This window comes from Helicoverpa zea, chromosome 1 (assembly GCF_022581195.2).
Source record: "Helicoverpa zea isolate HzStark_Cry1AcR chromosome 1, ilHelZeax1.1, whole genome shotgun sequence".
NCBI classification, from domain to species: Eukaryota; Metazoa; Arthropoda; class Insecta; order Lepidoptera; family Noctuidae; genus Helicoverpa; species Helicoverpa zea.
Window position 1 is genome coordinate 1,484,515 of NC_061452.1, and position 21,809 is coordinate 1,506,323.

The window sequence follows — 21,809 nt, forward strand, 5'->3', positions numbered from 1 at the left end:
AAGTTATTACTGACATAAAAACTAAATTATCTGAAAGGTTTAAAATGAAGGATATGGGTAAAGTAAAAAATTATATTGGTATTGAGATTGAGTACATGTATAATCAAAATAATGTCTTAACTTTGAGTCAGAAATCTTATATAGAGTCATTAGCTAAACGTTATAATATTGAAAATTCTAAATTGTTTAAAACTCCTATGGAAATTAATTTAAAATTGACACAATGTGATGTTAATGAAGATGTTAAGTATAGAAATTTGATTGGTGCACTTTTATATATTAGTTCAGGTACTAGGCCTGATATATCCTACAGTGTTAATTATTTAAGTAGATTTCAAAACTGTTATAATGAAACACATTTTAAGTATGCTTTGAGAGTATTAAAATATTTGTATTTGACAAAAGATCTTAAGTTAACATATTGTAATAATAGTAACACTGATATTGTAGATTGTTTTGTGGATGCTGATTGGGCAGGAGATATTTTAGATAGAAAGTCTACTACTGGATTTGTCATTAGATTATTTGGAAATATTATATACTGGAAATCAAAGAAACAAAGTAGTGTAACAAAGTCTTCAACATTTGCTGAATATGTAGCCTTATCAGAAGCAGTAACAGAACTAAATTTTCTTGTTTGTTTAATTAATGAAGTCTTTACTAAAGTTTGTAAACCAGTTAACATTTATGAAGATAATTCAGGAGCTGTAGCTATTTCAAAATATGGAAACTTCACAAAGAATTCTAAATATATTGAAGTTCACTATCATTTTATACATGAAAATGTTAAGCAAGGAAGAATTAATGTTGTAAAAATAGAGTCTGAAAATAATATTGCTGATATATTTACAAAAGCTTTGGGAAATGTTAAATTCATTAAATTTAGAGAAATGTTAAATTTAAAGTAGTTAAAAGTTTGTAAATTGATTTGGTATAACTATGATTTGGTGTAAGAAACTTTGTGGTAATGTTTAGAAATATAAATGTAAGGAGGCGTGTTAGTATCTGTGGTACATTTATATTTCTTCTGTATTAAAACTATGGTAACTCTGTTGTCTATTGAAAATGCTCTCTCCTCGCCACGTTTTACTGTGTGTTCTTTGCATATTAAAATATTAAGTAATTAAGTAATAATGTTCCTTTGTAATATTAAAGTGAAAATAAAAGATGATTAAAAACAAGATATTTATTTTAACAGTTCTATTTAAATGTTAGATGAAGCGATCTTCCTTAGCGAACTTAAATCTATCATCTCCTGTAAGATCTGAAAAAGTTATTGAGAGCCAAGTTCACCGCCAACTTAATCATCAGGTATCTTAAAACCACTGCTTACTTTTCACGTTTCATTTTCAAAATAAACAAATGTCCCTGGAAAAATGGACGTTTATATGTTGTCTGTGCAAATTGGATCTAGGCCTAGGCCATAAGTTACAATATTTTCAAAAATGGAAATGAATGCGAGTATTCATTCATTTACTTGTTGCATTCTGCGATTCTTTTGAATGCTATGAGACATTCAGTAGCTTGCCTTGTAACAGTATGTGTATAACAGGATGCTGGCGTTGGGTTTCTTGATCATCCACTATTGTATCGTACACACTATTGTACGGTTTTCGTGCCTCATGTTCGTCGATGATCGGAGTTGCTTTGTGAAGCCGTCAGTTCAATCAATTACTGTGGTTTTATTCGTTTGATTGTTGGTCCTTTTGTCTTCAAACTATTGCTTAAGAAAGGTCGTTACTTTTCAAAATATAAAGAAGTTTTTTGCAAGAAAGTTGGCAATATAACAAAAGACATGCAATTGTCGAGTAATTTCTCTGAAGATATTGAGATAAGATTCTGTGAGAAGATTTTAAATAAATCATTTTTCGACTCCACCATCAGACATCATTAGTTGAGGGAACGCAATATGTGAACAAGTAAAAAATCGCAATCCCATACAAAATCTGGTCGCGGCTACTTCATTACAGTAATTTGCAGTTGACGTGACAGGTTTCTGATTGATTGTCACGCCACTCCTTTCGTTGCTATCACTATCGGCGCAGACGCTCATAGCATGCCTCCCCAGACATATCATATTTTATTGTGCACGAAAAAAAGCAAATACTTCACTATGAAAACTACATTCTTCGTCATTATCGCGTTTGACAGTGCCGTAAAACATATTTCTCATTTAATAAATCCAGCCGCTGCAACGCTTTCTGACCAGATGCTTAATATAAATCAAGGTTACGCTTCAAGCGATAGTGCTGTCGAGACAAACTTTTGCTCGTTATAGCAAAGCATTTTTCTTCTAATTAGCAATTTCTCCTGAGTGTCAATGCGCTGTGTATTTTGTTCGTCTGCTGTGCGTATGCAGATAGCGAGAGGATAGTAAAATTTTACTGCAGCTGTAAAGTGATATGACTGTCGACGATGCACGTATAACAACCACATGATAACATAAATTGTTTACTAATGAGGCTAATTAGCGACAGCCTTTTCAGTACAACATTTTCTAATTAAAAAGCCTTTGTCCTACGACGCTTACTCCATGACCACTTAAATCTTTACTTTCTTACGCCATATCTATGATTGATGTACATCGCATACTACAGTGATTTACCCGATTTGCCTAACATATAATTTCTGACATAACCGACCTACACAACAGCCACCCTCCTCGTATCCCATGGTTTGATAGCAATACCATGAACCGTCGTATCATTGTAACTGCTCATCGGGTCCGCTCCGGCCACATGCCGCTAAGAGCTTTTGCCTATCTCATGCAAAAAGTAGATTCTCCCAATTGTGAGGTTTGCGGAAAAAGAGAAGACGTATACCATCTCTTAGTGGAATGCGTCAGGAACGAATCTGAGCGAAATATAATTATTCAAAATTTGAATATTAATAGATTAGATTTAGGGACGTTACATTGTATTCTGGCTAAACCTAAGTCACGAGAGGCTTTAATGATATATACTCTAGTTAACCCATAGGGATAAGTTATTGTTAAAGTTAAGTTTTACATATTATGTTGTTTTAGATAAGCTGATTTAGTTTTAAATTTGTTATTCCTTAGATTAGGTTACGATGGGACTGGCGTGAACTGTGTTCAAAAGTCCCTTAAAAATAAAGAATTAAAAAAAAAAAAAAACAACAGCCACAGGTTGTAAACTTGTTAGACTGGATGCAAATTCATAATGCGCTCATTTACATGTTACAACGTGATGTAACTTCATTGTGCCTACAGATAAAAATGAAACGCATTTTTATTTTATGTTGTAATTATATAATGCTGTTGTATGTATAGCAACATCGTTTACTTCTTTTGAAGTTGTGGCTAATTTAGATTAAGTCACTTTTCCTATTCTCGTCATTTTCTTTTTCATGTTCCGATATTTTTGATATTTTAGCAATTTGCCGTCTTCAGTAATCAAGTGTTTATCATTACTAACCGTAATTAGTTATTTGACTTGACGCATATTTTCTTACTTCATGTTTTCCTTTCTTTGGTTTTGTTTATGTTTCACAAACAACAATTTAACGTATTTCTTTCTTTTAAGTATATATAAAATATTCAATGATTTTTAAAGGTTATAATTGCCTTCGATTAAAATGCATGGAATCAATAGCATTAATTAAACAATGACACTTTTAGAGTAGCAAAAATAATTTGTGAGTGAACTCTATGGCCGTCTGCAAAATCATGGCAATACCCAGACAACACCATAAGTGGAACACCATAACTCTGTTAAGTCAACATCTGTAACGTCTCGCCTTGACCCCCGGCGCTTGCGCAAAGTTCACGACCGCGAACAATGCAGTTTCAATTTATGACTATAGCAGACTGGTACCCGCCAGTTTTCTCACGTACAAAGGTAATTGATTTTTTTGAGGTAGTCACTGGAATCGTGCTGTGGTTTTGTTTTGCAAATTGAAATAAAAGCGGTTCAAGGATTGGGAAATTTTGATTATTTCTGTCTGAGTAGTTTTGAGTGCTCGAATTTGCTTTATTTTCTGAAATAAATCTAAAATTCTCACAAGATGCATAGAACGAGAATTTTATTATTTTTCCACAAGAATGATACCTTGAAAACGCTTATCAGTAACCTTTTTCGCCCTTACTAAGCCCAATAAAATTCTCCAAACTTCAAAATATGATTCAAGCAAGATGTAAGGTTTGATGCCTTAGTAAAAAAGTGGTCTGTTAAGTTTTTTACGTTTATTCTTCTCTTTACTTATTCTCCAAAATCCTAAACCGTAGACTATAAAAACAGACTACATACTTTATACTCTAAACGGATATACGTCACACGGTACCATAAACATAAGAGTTCGTACTAAGGAGGTTGACTCACCGGCTCAGTCTTGAGACTCCGCCAGGATGTGAGGCTGCTGCTGCGGCGGACGTGCGCCTTGCTCACGCGCATCGTGTAGTTACCCTGCAACAATATATGCATTATACATTCATACGAGGTAAATAAGGATGATGTTGATCTCGAATGCAAAAAAGAGGATTTGTAGGGGAAGGAGTGAAGTGTGAATACTGTTTTACGAAATGGTCCAAAACATTAGTGTGCTCATAGTTCTTGCAACACTAAAATATGCCAACAAAAATACCCTATCGGAAATATAGTAGCGCCTTTCATCTTCTTTTGGTCAAAGATTTATTAAGTTCGTGCTAAAGTTCTCATAAAAAACCTTAGATTTATAACAATGTCAAATAGTACTACACATAATACATAACAAGACAAAATTAATGGCAGCTCAAAACTTCCTTTCCTCAAGTAAGAAACAAAGAGCAAGTTATCACGGAGGAGCGAAAGATGAGCGGATATGCCATACATGAAGCAGGTAGGTCCAGGCTCCTTCCTGTAGGTCAAGCAACGTACGGTTGACGTGGTCAGTTACTAGAACTAACCTGGCGTTCGGGTCCCTTGAGAAATCAAGACAGTGACTTGGTTTTCAAAAAATGGGCGGGTTTCTAAAGAAGGCGTATGAGGGCAGAGCTAGTAACGTCTCTTGTCCCCCGAACACCTGCATTTTGGTGCCCCACTGGTTTTATAAGAATTTGCGTTATGACATCTCCGCTAGTCATTTGTTCTCCTTGCAAGGCATAAACGAATAAGGAAGTTTGAACTAAGTACGTGAGTTCCCGATGCTTCTCAATATTTACGGGTATCATCAGCTCACACGACGAGAACGACACGGAAGTAGTGGAGTGGTGACATTGTGTTTAATTCACGAACATTATATGTGAAGCTTATAGTATAAGCTTGTTTTGTACAACGACCGATTACATGACTGTTCCCAAGAAAGGCGGAAGAATATGATAGATAGGAATTCGTCATTTGGACAATGATTAGACACTACAGGATAGAAGATATGGTTATAATGGTTATATTACTCGATGAAAAGAATGGATACTAACCTCCACCATTAACTAAGTCACCGTGCCATCACAATAAAAAAAATACAAAAATCTTTAGTTAAAATTTTCTAATTTAATTTAATTTCCTATATCTTAAATGACTAAATAAACCTTAAAGTGAAAGTTAAAGATCCGGGGGCAAACCAAAAATAAGATGAATTAGGCATAAACCTAAACTCCTAACTTTGGTCTACTTATTCAATTTAAAAAGCCGTAGTCAACAAGAGCTAAAATAAACCCAACTTCTAAAAATCTTCCACCAAAAAAAATCAACCCAGACAGAAATCCAGACACTAATATCACAAAACATCTAGATCTAATCGTTACACATAATCCAAATATGTGACACGGCCGTTAAGTAATACGGACCTCCATGCCGAATGCTAAATTCGTGAAAGTGTCGTGAAAGCGCGCGGCTGATGCGTGCTCGCGGCGCCTGCTCAGACCGCGGGCCGTATAGGGCTGTCTAAGTGGGGGCTATTGTTTGGGTAAATAAATTAGACGTGATGTAAGGAACGAAGCTGATTGAAAGTAATATGAAAAATATTTTATATCTTTTTAAGTCGATTATTTTTGTTTGTGTCTTTTGAGGTCTCCATTATATTCAATGCATTACCTATAGCGAGAACACTTTAATTCCATCACGAATAGTTATTTTTCATTATGAAAGACCTGAGAAGTTATTCGTGATTTCGGAGAAATCGCTCCTTATGCATCTGTTGATGCTAGATGTTAGTCAGCATTTTGGGTACACTACCTAGTGACAGCGATGAGGACCAATTTTTCGACGCCCTTTATTAATTGTTTTAAGTTGCTTTTTTGTAAATGTAGATGTCGTTATGTAAGTAGGTCATTTTCATTTTTTAAGCGGGTCTGTATAAGTGTATGTGAACTAGTTCATAGTCAATGCGAAAATAGTTTTTCTCTTCTATTCACATTTGGCAGTCAATAAAACCCCATCACCGGTCCTAGTGGCATAGATAACATACTTTTATAGATTTACCATGCTTCCGGGTAATGATTAAGATAATTTGATATGCTGGTCATTGTCTATTCAATATTTCAGTACGTTACGCATATTCGTGCAAGATTTAGGTCACGTGCTTTTATCTCATTGATACGTTATACCTACCTACTTATTTATATAGATCGATCTGCATCTGTCAGTCTGTCTGTACTTACTGTGAGTCACTAATATTGAGTAAACTGGTGTAATGTTTATGATTGGGGAGTTGGCAACAGAGACTGGAGAATGTTGGCTTAAAAATCAGCAGAACCAAGACCGAATACATGTTCTGCGATTTCGGGGGCCTCTCCAGTCCTGAAGCCATAGCGCTTGATAACGCACTTCTTCCAGTCTGCTCCGATTTCCGGTACCTCGGTTCGCTTATTCAGGGCGATGGCGAAATAGATCGGACAGTTACGCACAGAATTAACGCAGGATGGATGAAATGGCGGCAGGTAACGGGAACAACTTGTGACCCTCGTATTCCCCTTAAACTTAAGGGGAAAATTTACAAGAGTATGGTCAGACCTGCTGTCTTGTATGGATCAGAGTGCTGGCCCACAAAAGCGACGAATGAAAGACAATTGCATGCGGCAGAGATGAGAATGTTAAGAGGTATGTGTGGAGTTACGCGAATGGATAGAGTGAGGAATGAGTATATAAGAGGAAGTTTGAAAGTGGCGCCGGTATCAGAAAAACTGCGTGGAAACCGGCTGTCGTGGTATGGGCATGTGATGCGGAGGAATGAGAGTCATGTTGTGAGGAAGGTGATGAGTATGAACGTGGACGGATATAGTGGAAGAGGAAGACCAAAAAAACGATGGATGGATTGTGTGAAAGTAGATATGGTAAGAAAGAATGTTACTTGTGAGATGACGGCAGATAGAAGAGTATGGAAGAAGAAAACATGCTGCGCCGACCCCAAATGAAATTCTGATAAGGGCAGGAGGATGATGATGGTGTAATGTTTATAACAAGTGTATTAGGTAGGTATATTTAAACTTTACCTATCTCAATATGTTTCACCTAATTCTGAAATCATATATGTTGTTAACTCATACTAACTTTAACGATATAATCCTATATATTGAATTATAAAATATTTATAAAAATGTTCGTATTTAAGAACATTTTTTTTTCTATTTTATAATACCTATACGTTTCGCGAAGACGACCTGACTAAAAAATAACAAATAGTTTTGGGGCTGAAAAATATCTAGATAACGTTTATTAGCCAATATCTCATTGTTAGACAACCCTAAACACCAAACAACTGACCTAGCGAAACACCGTAACCAAATTATATCGTTTTATTAGCACTCGATTACCACTGAAAGTGCTTATTTACCGATGGTAGTTTTCACATTTTCCCTGTGGCAACCCTAGCGCATCCCCGACGCGTGCGCATAGAGACGGCACATAATTACCTCGTATTAGATCGCTGAAAGTGCTCCTATCATTACTGTTAATGCGCACTCCTGTATAATCTGAGATTTACTTTCAAATGCTAGTTTCTGTGTCTGGTATTTTTCGGTTACTACTGAAAATTTTTTTGAAGATTAATTTTAGCTTAAACACAAAATAAAATATGTAGGTTACCTCAAAAGTTTTCAGACTGAAGAATGTATAATTGATGTCTTATAATTTTATTTGTAACCATGTAATTATTTTTATAAATGGTTTTTCTTTTTATTTGATGCAATTAAATCCTAAAAAACCTATGACGTGGAAAACGTGACGGATCACGTTTTTCTATTTATACCAAAAATTGCATCATAATAAAACGTCACAAAATAAGTAAGAAAAAGTCCTTGTCATTCTTTCATCACATGACTGCACTATTCATCTGCTTCATACATACCTAATCTTTATCATTATAATGCCTACAAATTCTCAAGTGGCTTGTGATTGCGATGATTTAACTGGTCTGATTCATAGACTGAAAATCTAAGTTTCCCCAAAATAATGATATAACAGCCGTAATAATTGAGTCATAACTTACGTAGTTATCACATAAAAACTTATGTTAGATTAAGATACTGACTTCACCAGGACAATGGTAAAAACTGAATTGACATATTTTGGAAAAAACCTATGAAAGAAAGATGGCGGATGATGGACTCAATGAATTATGAGAATCAATTATTCATAGTAATAAATCAATTCATAATCATTCAATGTAGCTAGGTAAGTATGCCTACTGACAGAAATAGTGTGCAGAGAAATATGACTTTATTTTAAAATAAAAAATGTAATTATCGCCATTGAAATTTCTATAAACATCATTCAAAGAATATTTTGGCATGCTAAATACATAACCCATGCAGGATTTAAAAAAGTTAACACCTATACCATAAAATATCTTGCTAAAAGTAAGGGCACGATTGCTTGTGGCTAGCAATCCCTGTAAAACATCTAGTAAACCTGTAAGTCAGTGACTTCAAATAAATGCAAGTTAAACCTACACAGCAACCGAGTCGGAAATGCGATGTCAACACCCCGTCTCCACTGGAATCTATTTGCAGACAACTTTACAAAGATTTATGTCGTTCCTTTTGAAGGGGACAAGTTAAAAGGAAGCTTGGTTATTTTAAACATCTTTGAAAAACAAAAGAAAGATGGTGAACAGTGTTGTTTGAACATAGAACATGGTGGAATTTTAAAATAGTTCTACGACAATAATACGACAACAAGAAATTAGGATTTGTCATTTTTGTACTTATGTATGACCTCCTCCAGGCTTAAAAAGAGTACAGGCATAATATCCTGAAGTGAAACCATACATGCTTGAAATAAAAATCTGAGTAGATACTTATTCTTAAGCCGCGTACGCACGTACGAACAAATTTGTTGCGTTACATGATATGCAACAACTTGGTTCGCACGTGCGTACCACTATCGAACATCGAACACTCTGTTCGTCAAACATGTTCGCGGCGATCCTTGTAGTGTGTTCTGTATGGACGGTGTTCGAAGCGCTTTAATAACTTCACAATCGACCACTTCCAACGGCGCCGTCATGGCTACTAAGATAGAGTTCACGACTGTTGTTCGCGAACTCGACTCGAACTAGGTTTGCGTTCGTGCTCGAATATGCCGTCCATACGTACGAACCAAATGTTCGGGTCTGGTGTTTGTGTTCGCTATGTTCGTGTTCGTACGTGCGTACGCGCCTTTAGGTCTATATTATTATATTCACGTATTAAACCTATCCATGTTCAATGTGATAAAGAAATAGAGCATTTCAAAGAATTCAAAGCGTTTTATAGACCACGAGTTCGCAAGATGTCCTTATAAAGCTCTTGTCATTATCTACGAAAACCATATTGAATTTTTATTATTATTATTGACATAATAAATTTATAACTAACAAAAAATATCTAAGTCAAGTGCACACCGAGGCCTCACCGAGACCCACTGACATGGTACTCAAGAGCATGGCCACCGAGCCTGATTGGCCAGGAGTTAATAACTGAACTCCTTATAAGGTATCTCATGTTAACATGTATGAGTTAGAGCAAAAACTGACTTAGATACATTTATTAATTTGAGTGACTCATAAGCTTGGAACGACCAAAGTAAAAAATAGTATCTAAGTATTTTGACGTTGTTTCGTTGTGTCATGACGAGAATATTTTAATATTTGGAAAATAAAATAGAATTAGAAACCTTCTAATGCAAAGATCGATAAATAGGTACGCTATGTGACAAACAAGGTCTCATCTTTTTCTTCATCGCAAAAATAAACTTTGAAAGACGTGTTGTATTGGCATAGATTTATCTAGACAAAATAAACGAGAATCTACTATAAACTTAAGTTGAAATAGTTAAAAGCAATTAGGAAAAACACAAATGCTGAAAAACTAGACGATTAACATGTCAAACTTGAAATAGGTATATCTGCTACTGGCTACTTATGTAGTTTACTAGCACAAAATAAAACTCTAATAAAACTGCTATTAAACGCTATGAATTTGTCATAATGACCTCGTACCTAACGGCCTAGGCAGCTAGTATTATATGCCAGTGTAATCACCTACATACTCTTTCATTTGTAATGCCATGTCACTATGGTCACAATTTACAGTTTTCCACATTAAACAGTGCCTAATAAACTCATTTTACTGTCAAACTGTTGTTTTTACCCAAATAAACCGGACAATAATAGAAATAGCTAACGGAGTGGCAAAATAATGAGTTCCATGGGAAAATCTTAAGTGGTGTAGTCCAGTTTTGAAATAATGTCATTTAATCTACTCTAATCATTGTAAAAATGAGGCCTCTTGAGGTAGCTACAGTTACAGAAAAATCTAAAAAATATCACAGCGTTGGTCCTGTCAAAAATGTGTCAAAGAATGATGACATCTTCGATTTTCAAAAAGAGAAAATAAAATTATGCGACATATTAGCACGGCATAGACTAACCTATGACCAGCCAGTCACAATGCCTTATTAACAGACGCGACGGCGACGTAACAAAACGCTCCTATTGTGCCTAACGAGAAGTTTCATTACATTACATAATATCACACATAATTAGTCAGCAGTATTCAGCATACGTTTACTCTGTGAAGTAATATTTTGTTGATAGCGTTTCGGAAATGCGCTTGCTAGTAAGGAAGTGTTTACAGATGCACGATCCGTATGACAGACGAATGGAGGGACACTTTCTCTAGCAGGGTTGCCAGTTTTAATATCCTTGACGACACTTTTTGGTTGATAATGTGACATGAGGCTTAGGTAATGGCTTCCAAGGCTTAACTTGGCCACGGCGCCTGTTCTCATATAAGGAGATGACCCATCTGCACAGTATACTTAAAGCACAAATATTTACGAAGACACAGGTGCACTCTCTATTCCTCCACTCTCATAACCCGATGGCCCAGTTTGTATGTGTTTTTAGTTTAAAATATGTCAAAGATTTTGCTTGATACCAATATTATGTTTCCGTTCCGAATTAATCTCACTAGAAACCTCTGAATCTACTCAATCCAATGACCTACTCAGCCAGCACCCACCCAGTCAAACATTTTAAACAATAGTGCCAGCCCTAGGAGCATTAACCACATTTAACAGTTAGTCGATGTTTGCCAAAACAATTCTCTTGATCGCACTATCATTTACCTCAATTCGGTACACTTCGGGTGTTTCCGTAACACTTCGTATGCTGATGCAGTTGCCGATCATCTGAGTTACGTAGCTGATTGACATGGTGTTGGAAGACATCACTTCATGTTCCGATTTTTGATGGAGAATCATAAAATGACTAATTTGTATGGGGAATTTGTACACAGCTCTTGGGCTCACGTTATTATTTCAACTTGTTTTTTTAACCGACTTAAAAAAGAAGGTTCTCAGTTTGGCCTGTACACATTTGTATTTGCGCGATTGTCATTAGTTATTATAATTGCCAGATTCAGGAGAAGATTTTAAGTATATCATTGAAGTTGGTATTTCTCTTTTGTAAAAAAAAATGATTTCTTAAGCTACTTTTCTTAGGACAAGAAACATATCGAATTACGAAAGATGTGATTCGATTAACTCTCTCTCTTCAATTAACAATATGTACATGTTAGGGCACGTGATGTAAACAGCACGATATATTCATTTATCGATACTTTTCTCACACCTCGAGACCGTGACTTCTTATTGTTCATTCGGTAATTCAATTGACGCCCGCTTAGGGTTGCCACTGTGAAATAACTAAAATTTGTATAGCAAGGTGTGAAAGATTTACTAACTCTACAAAATGCGTCAAAACCAACTTTTGTAGAGTTACTTGGGGTTAGTATTTTTGTGGTTGAAAACTAAGGACGCAATTGTTTAATTAAAGTACCTACATGGATCTAGCACAACAAATTCCCAAAACGTTCGTCTTCCACGTTTGTTATGTAATTAAAAGAACGCTTTGATGTTTGATAACTGCGGACCTTTAATAACACTATCCAAAATAACATCAAATAAGATATATTCAACTTTTGGAACAGAAAAATATTGATGTGAATATTTTTGCATTTTCTGTTTGTATCAACCCTGCTACTGAATAATAGTCATTTTGTTCCGTCGATTTAGTTCGTAAATTGCCGTAATTTGACCAAGGCCCGCCATAAACGCAGAAACAATGCGGTTTCAGATTTTGTGAATAAAATTGAGAATCTGAGCCATGAAATATTGCGACGTAGTAGTAAGTAACTGCCGTTTGAACGAAAACAAGTTTACGATTTAACAAAATTACCTTATATTGCATGCCTTGTTGGTCTAGTAGTCGCATGTATGACTGCTGTGCATGCTGTGATCTCAGTTTAGATTTCCACGTGTCGGTCCGAAATGGGTTTTACAAATTTTCATACAGTTGCCCGCAATCCAATGTTGGTGATTGATGCATCGGGCGGGGAGCACATAAACGTCACCTGATCTCTCTCCGTTCGTGTCGGATTGCTGTCCCATCGGGTTAGGAGAGTGAAGAAATAGTCATGTCAGAACAGCCGCTGTGGCCGAAATCGACCTTGGACGCTATCATTATAGAGGTATTATTTTAATTAACACACTTAATTTAAAGCTGAACTGTAAGGACTTACATATATGGACATGCAAAATAATCTGCACGATCTTTGCATAATTTCTAACGCCTAGGTACAAAAGTGAAACCTGGTGGTCAGGTAATTAGTATTCCAGTTTCGCTCAGCGCTATCAGATCGGATGTTATCATCGAACCTGCTCCCTCTACCTTCAGACCTTGAAACCTACATTCATTTATCTATATGTCAATAGCTCAAAAAACTTTTCAATATTCGCAAATATGTCATTATGTGTCACCTAACTGTGGAACTATAGAACTTATTCGTAACTTGTATACAAAGGTTAAAGACTTTACAATGGACGATTATTGTGTAGTTTTAATAGGAGAAAAAGACTTTAATAGAACAGAAAATTATGTTGAGATTGTAGTAGAACTAAGAACTGAACTGCAAAAAATACAACATACAAATGTAATATTATGTGTTCCGACTTTTAAATTGAGCAAATTTTCTACCATGTTCAACTGGCGAATAGAAACTTTTAATAGCTTACTTTATTTGGATCTTCAGTCTCATAATTACGCCATGACATTGGACTCTAATTTGGATTTAGTTTACGACTTTACTATGTTCTCTAAGTATGATAGAAAATTAAATAACCGAGGAATGGATAACATATTTAATAATTTGTCACTTTTGATTAAGAGGGCTATCACAAATTTTCGCGAATTTAAACGTTTTATACGAGTTTTGATGCTTTGGATATAGTCACAATAAAAAAACAAAAATAAGATTCAGAAAGTTTGATCATTTATCTTGAAAGTGTATTAAATAAATATTTTAATTTGTCCACGTACATCAGTAAAATCTTTGTCTCTGCAAAGGATGTTTCATAAAATGTTGCTTTTGGGTATCTTTTGATGCTTCGGTACTCCGAGGATATAGCAATTTAACCATTTATAAAAATGTTCAAGATACAACTATATCTTGTACTTGGAAGTGCTTAAATCAATTTATTACAATTCATACAGTATTACACCAAAAATAATTCTATAAAACTGAGAGTTACTGACAATTTTCCGTACGAAACTATATTTTTTATCTATGAAAGTATAATCCAAATTCAAATAAAAAACATTTAATAATTAAGGTGGTATTGTTATAAAGCTTGAAAAAAAAATTGGTCTATTTAAAAGTAAAACAATATTTTAAAATAATTTTTGTTTGCAATGCAAAAATCAATATAAATCTTGTGACGCGCGGTGTTCAACTTTAGTCAGCGCCAGGCGCTTACCGAGGAGGGACGTATCGCTCGCTGTTGCGCCGCGTAAACTCGCCGGAGTTCGAAAAATATAGCGTAACCTACGCATCTAACACGTTTTGATACTAGTGAGTTTTATTTTATTTATTAGTTATAATGATCTGATTGAAATGTAATATACATAAGTATTAGGCCATGATATTCTAATTCGAAAATGTTATAGATTGGGTTCTCTTTTTTTGATGTTGGTTATAAAGAAATATGTACGTAAATGTCATCGTCGTTAGTTTCGCTGTTGCATAATAATGTAATTGGACTTCTTTGATTCTTGCAGGATAATGAAAGCATATTTAATTCAGACTATCAGACTCAATTGAATACCAGTACAAATAATATGGTAAGTATTTTTTGTCACCCGCAAAAGGTATACGTGACATATTTGTTTTAATAAACTATCTACATTCCTAGTTTTCATTGTTGCAGGAAAATTAAGATACAATACATGGAAGACGAATTATAGATTTTAGTTTTTTTATAAATCAATTACTTATAATTGATAAACATGGTGAAAAGTTTGGTTGTCGATTAAATAATTTAAAAATTGTAAACGATTACTTGTTTATTGTAACTCAATCGAGCTATTCTAGGTTATAAAATTCATCGGTATAAATAATATTTCATAAACTATAAAAACAATAAATTATTTCGGAAAAAAGTGGCAAAGTCTCAAGTTTGTTTGTGCCGCGTGGCGGTCCGCAGGTGTGCGTTGCGTATTTCACTAGACGCACACATGCGCAAGTGCTGCCGGCTATCGTCTAATTTACCTACAACTGAGCAATTCGATTTTGTAATAGCGCTCTTAAAAACAACAAAACTAATCAACTACAAGAAAATATAATTGATCCAAATTGTAACCAGTTTTTTCTCTAATAATTTATGTATATTCCATCAAAATATTGCTGGACTTTTGAACAAGTCGGATCTTTTAACTATGTATATCCAAGAGTTGTGTAGTCAACAAATATTAATAGATGTAATATGCATAACCGAGCACTTCATAATGTCCGGACAGGAAAACTTACTATATTTACCGAATTATAAACTTGCAGCAAGCTATTCACGAAGTAATATTAAACGTGGTGGTTCGTGTATTTTGGTCAAAAGCGGTTACGAATATAAAGAATTGCCGGAAATTATGAAGTTCTCCATAGCAGGAATAATTGAGTGTTGCGCTATTGAACTCATACAGCAAAAATTGATTATAATATGTGTGTACAGACCCCCCAAGCTTACAAATTTAAATAAATTCTATGAAAATTTAGATGCCATTCTCAGGAAAGTATGTATTCGAAATAAAAAACTCATTTTATGCGGAGATTTCAATATAGACATATTAAAAAACAATAGATATACTTTGGAATTTAAATATTTTCTCTTAAGTTACAATTTAAAGTTACAAATTAATGAAGCAACTCGACTTTCTAGCAACACATGTATCGATAATTTTGCTCACAATTTCAAACAAGTCTGTCAACACCAAGTAAAGGATTTTGGATTGTCAGATCACTCGGCACAGATCATAAATGCAAAAATAAATAAAACTTGCTTGATTAAATCTTGGTTCACTATGCAAAGAGACACTTCCAAAGAAAATCTTGAAACTTTTTGTAAACATTTACAAAGTCTATCATTTTATGACGTTTACAATACAGAAGATCCTGATGAATCATACAATAACTTCATGGATATTTTTCAGCTACTACACAATTTATGTTTTCCTTTTAAAAAAGTCACAATAAAGACTGAAAGAAAGATTACTTGGTTATCTCGAGGCATTCGTATGTGCAGCAGAAAACAACGACATTTACTTTGGCAACAGAGATTAAAACCATCAAAAGAAAATAAGACTTTGTTTATAAATTATTCTCGTAAATTTAAGAGAATTATTAAATTAACTCAAAGATCGCAAAACAATTACTTAATTAATCAATCTAAAAATAAATCTAAAACAGTATGGCAAGTAATCAATAATAAAAAAATAACAAGTGAACCTATCTCTCAAATAAAATATAATAATACAGTATTAACCGATCCCCACGATTTAGCAGAATCTTTCAATAATTTTTACGTAGATCAAGTAGCTGCAGCATCAAAAAGTGACTTTAATAATATTGTAAAAGAAAATTCCCACTCAATTTTTTTATCTCCAGTAATTCATCAAGATGTAATAAACATAATCAAATCTTTGAGAGATAAAAAAAGCTATGGCTATGATGGTATCTCTACAAAGGTCATAAAATATGTCAGTAGCTATATAGCAGCCCCACTAGCTCATATAATAAATGCCTGTATATCAGCTGGTAAATTTCCAGAAGCACTTAAAATCGTTAAGGTGAAGCCACTCTATAAAAAAAACGCCAAAGATGAGATTTCAAACTATAGACCAATTTCCTTGATTTCAATTTTTTCTAAAATAATAGAAAAAGTTATTTATAATGCAATATATGCCTTCTTGACTAAATTTAATATCTTATGTAATGAGCAGAAAGGTTTTAGGAAGAACACTAATATTAATATGGCTATTTTTGATTTTCTTAACATCATAATGCCAAATATTGATAAAAAAATACCGATATGTGCTCTATTTACTGATTTATCAAAAGCATTTGATTATGTGGATCATGATATACTTTTAAAGAAAATAGAAACATACGGGATACGAGGAAATGTGCTAAATCTCATCAAAACTTACTTAAAAGGACGCAAACAATTTACAGAAATTTCTAGAGTCAGTCAGAAAACGAAAAAAGAAGAAAAGTATGCTTCATCTAGAAGAAATATAAAATTTGGTGTCCCACAGGGTAGCGTACTCGGCCCCTTATTATTTTTACTGTACGTGAATGATTTACCTAACCAAATGCCAAATCCTATGGTTCTTTTTGCTGATGACAGCACGTTAATAATTAAATGTCACAATAAAGATTCCTATGAAGATAATGTTAACAGTACGCTTGAAAAATTTATTGATTGGCTGGAAAAAAATAACTTAATTATAAATTTAGAAAAAACCAAAGTAATGCATTTTTATCAAAGAATAGTAAATACAAATATGAATATAAATTATAATGGACAAACAATAGATGAAGTTAACGTAGCAAAATTTTTAGGGATTACGATTGATAGTCAACTGACATGGAAAACTCAAGCAGATAACATTTGTAAAAAACTTAGTTCAGCTGCTTATGCTTTGTATAGCTTATCTAAAAAAGTTAACACTCAAACAGTATTGATAGCTTACCATAGTCTAGTTGTTTCTGTCTTGAGATTTGGAATAATATTCTGGGGTAACTGTAGCGAGAGAGAAAATATTTTTAAGGCGCAAAAACGCTGTATTAGATCTATTTTTAATCTCAAAGTGACTGACAGCTGCATACCTACTTTCAAAAAATATAATCTTTTAACTTTCCCATGCCTATACATATTGGAAATAGCTATTTTTGTAAAAACTAATCACCACCTATTCCCGACTTTAAAGATGTCTAGAAACAGAACCACATGTCTAAGATCTCAATATGAAGATAAGTTATATCTAGGTAAATATAAAACTTCTTTGTTGACAAAGAGTGTCATGGGTATGGCTCCTCGAATCTACAACCATCTACCAAAAATGATAAAAGAGCTACCATTAAGAAAATTCAAAAACACACTCAAAAATTTACTTATTAAAAAATGCTATTACTCTGTATCCGATTTCATTAATGATAACTCAATTTAGCTTACAGTATTATTGTTCTTAGATTAAATTAATATAGTTATAAGTGATACCTAGATTATATGTTTATAGTATAAGTCCTATTTTTTGCATGCCATTCTGGCAGAATGTACACGGGTCAAATAAAATTGTAACACCTAATTGTAAAATTACCTACATTTTATGCAAATAAATAAATCTATTCTATTCTATTCTATTCTATACATAAAAGGATGGAATTAATGACTTGGTAGGAGCTAGGAGTAGATGATATATATCATCTGCCTAGCCTTTTCCTAACTATGTTGGGGTCGGCTTCCAGTCTAACCAAATGTAGCTGAATACCAGTGTTTTACACGGAGCGCCTAGAATTCTGGGATTAATTCCATTATTGATTCACAAGACTCCCGAAATTCGAAGCTATCGTCACAAATATCCTACTCTCTCACCTAAGTGAGGCGCTTTAAGCAATCAAAGCAATTTTTCACTATTGTTTATTTATCATACTTTTTGCACATTGCACGACGACGGACTTAAATTTAAGCCTTAGGCCTTTTCTACCAGTCTACCGGCGTTGGGTGGTGGAGAAATAGTGATTATTTATACTAAATAAAATGTTGTTCGACTGCTAACTGGATAAATTACTTTAAATATCGGGGTTTCTTTTCACACCTGTTCTCCCATCTTAAGCCAACGATGACAATAGCATAATAATAATAATAACTGTTTTATCATCGACCAGCTGTGCACAAACATAAGCAATTACGTGCGTATGCGCAAATGAATGGCCACTCACGTCTGATACCATTAATGCGCATAAAAAAAAACACGCGCCATAGACAATGAAACAATCGCTCTTATTGTTGATTGGCTTTGGATTTCGACATGATTCGTTATACCGTTTCTGGTGGGCATTATAGTTATAAAACAATCAGATAATTTTGATGTAGGTTTTGATAGCATAACCCATCATATAGATTTAATGACCCTTTTTTTAAGCCCCGTTATCTGAAAATGCATGTCTCTCAACGTTCTATTTTTGAAAATACAAGCATAAAGATCAACGAAACCTTAAAGGTAAATGTCAGAAGAGGCCGTATCGCTAGCTGCCAACGTGGCTTATTGTTTATGGTCCAACAAATGTAAAGTATGACACCTGACGTTTGACAGTTCCGCATGCTCGGCAGTAAAACTAGTGATGTCTTGTGCAGCAAGCCGAGCATTGGATATTCAACCATCATTTTATCGGGAAGATCTTTAACTGTACAGAAATCTTTAGTGTTACATAAATCAAGCCAATTATCTCATGTAGACGACTTAATTAATGGTATTTGTTTTTATCATTGCATTAATTATTAAGTTAATACCTACTTCATATTGAATTGCACCATTAAGTCTGTAGTTTATTCAGCTATTCTCCTTAAGAATAACATTCAAGCTCTAGCATTTGTATATGAATGTCGTGTAGGTATAATGTCATATCTAGTTAGTAGTCTGTGATTCGAATCAGTCATCCTCCACTAAATGATAGACTATGGCTTTTCGCAAAATATAAAATCTCAGCGCCAATGATAAACCTTTTGCGAACGCCTATCCAGTCCATCATTTTGCATGCAGTACTTAGGTACTACAAAATACATACATAAATAAAATACCAGTCCCGCGATGTCACATCTCTAGTAGAGTGACACAAACATTGAGCATGCGCTCTTCGTTCAAGCATTAGCTTTTCAAATGCCACGCTCTGCCATTTATAGGGTTTTGTAATTCGGCACACGAACTAGGAAGCATGCGGCGGCCCTTGCATAATCCTATTAAATATAATGTAGGGACAATACTGTATAACCTTATTGATTATTCCTTTGTATGGGTGCCGTAAGGTTGCTATGCTGAGCTTCACCTTTATGGTAATTGGCTGGTGACAGTGTAGTATTAACTTTTGCCTTATAATATGAAGTAGGAAAGCTATTATAATTTCAGTGAGCAGTATTGTTATCTGTCCCTAGGCCCTAAATAGGAAGTGAAAGAAAGTTCTCGTTCTTTCTCTTCCGTGCTAGAGAACATGATGCCTGGCGCCAAAATAACGGTCAAAGCGAACTTCAAATCAAAATTAGAACGAATCACAGTTGCCAATATAACAAAACTAAATTAACCCCCGGAAGCACGTACAAAATAATTAGCGGTCGACCGAAATCGGATGCGTTCCGTTTTACGTTGCGCAATGCGATTGTTATCTGTTGCGTCACAAAATGAGCTGTGTGTGAACTTGGATTGAGAAGTTACGTTCCGATGTACACAGAAGCCGACTATTGTTGTTACATTCGGCGGTTTGTGAATGTTAATATTGAATGAGTTCACTCGTGCCATCATCACGAATGTGGGATTTTAATGTTCACATAAGTTTTAATGTTCCCTTTGTGTTCATTTCCGTCTTACTGGCCCAGATATGAACAGAAAATTGCACATTGTTTCCGCCTGACTACATGGTTTAATGCAGAAAGTCAATTTTATTTATATCTAATTATTGCTTAAGACTTTACAAAGAAGTCCAAAATTATATGATTAACAGTGATATAAACATTATAATGGCGTCCATTAAAATAATAAATAAATAATAAACGCTGAGCTAATCTGTTCTGCTACGGCCTTCCAATGACCTGCGTTACGTCACATCCGAATGTCCGATTATTTCAGCGGATGTATACAACATTATGTTTTGATAAAGTAGGCAAATAATTTATTTATAACAAACTAAGCGATAGAAATAATAAAACATTTATTTGTAATACATTTACTTACATTATTTTATCCTAAGAACAGTAGCCATGCGTTTTGTGATATCTTCTCCCTACATTTTTAGCTCATCACACCTGGCTTATAAGTTTTATAAAAAATTGTTTCAGTACAGTTGCGCATGTTCCTAAGTCCTGTACAAGTAGTTTTGGTTAATCAACCCCTCAAGAATTGAAGAAGTTACAACTAGCATACAGGTAGTCATTATAAAAAGATAACACGGAAGTACCCAATAAACATACATAAATAAAGAAAAAAAAACTAAATAAATAATGACATCATACAATCAAACATTAGAAAAATAAATAAACACCTCTATTAAAACAAATGGCTACCAGTAAGGTCAAACGGTAAATTGAAGAAGTTACAACTAGCATACAGGTAGTCATTATAAAAAGATAACACGGAAGTACCCAATAAACATACATAAATAAAGAAAAAAAAACTAAATAAATAATGACATCATACAATCAAACATTAGAAAAATAAATAAACACCTCTATTAAAACAAATGGCTACCAGTAAGGTCAAACGGTAAAAAAGTTAATATTATCTGTGTCAATGTCTATATGCCATAATGGCGATGTAATATAAGATGCGTGCGCGCATCATTTGAACCGAATGCACGCCAATTTATTATCTAATGTGCTTTATCACTAAAGAGTTACAGGTGCACGATTCGTCATTTGAACTGCTTTGGCAGTCGTTACTGGTAGTCAGAAGCCAGTAAATTTGACAACCAGTCTTACCTAAGGGTATTGGGTTGACCGGGTAACTGGATTGAGGAGGTCAGATAGGCAGTCGCTCCTTGTAAAGCACTCGTACTCAGCGGCATCGGGTTAGACCGGAAGCCGACCCCAACACAGGGAAAGGCCTAGACAAATGATGATGAGGTGCACGATTTGACGACGCTTTAAAAAAGGTTTTAATGTGCATTTTTTTATTAAAATACACTGCACTGTAAATGTCATGGTCGATTTTGGATTCGCTAGTTTTCGTAATTTGGTAATGAATTTGTGTTAAATCATATTTTATAATGACTAGATTTACGTAATATTTTGGAATTA

The 21,809-nt window shown here is 34.3% G+C and overlaps 1 protein-coding gene and 1 long non-coding RNA gene across 2 annotated transcripts in view; one reads left to right on the forward strand and one right to left on the reverse strand.

Annotated features, from left to right (window-relative positions):
- LOC124632302 (rho GTPase-activating protein conundrum) overlaps positions 1–21,809 on the reverse strand; it is a 105,404-nt gene that overhangs the window by 71,202 nt on the left and 12,393 nt on the right. Inside the window, exon 2 of the mRNA XM_047167088.1 lies at positions 4,341–4,424. Within this exon, the coding sequence (XP_047023044.1) occupies positions 4,341–4,412 (72 nt within the window). The 5' untranslated portion in view covers positions 4,413–4,424. The remainder of the gene's footprint in view (positions 1–4,340; positions 4,425–21,809) is intronic.
- LOC124632333 lies at positions 14,116–14,734 on the forward strand. Its single transcript, XR_006984610.1, has 3 exons — positions 14,116–14,326; positions 14,533–14,595; positions 14,682–14,734. It is a non-coding gene; the product is annotated as an uncharacterized LOC124632333 (long non-coding RNA).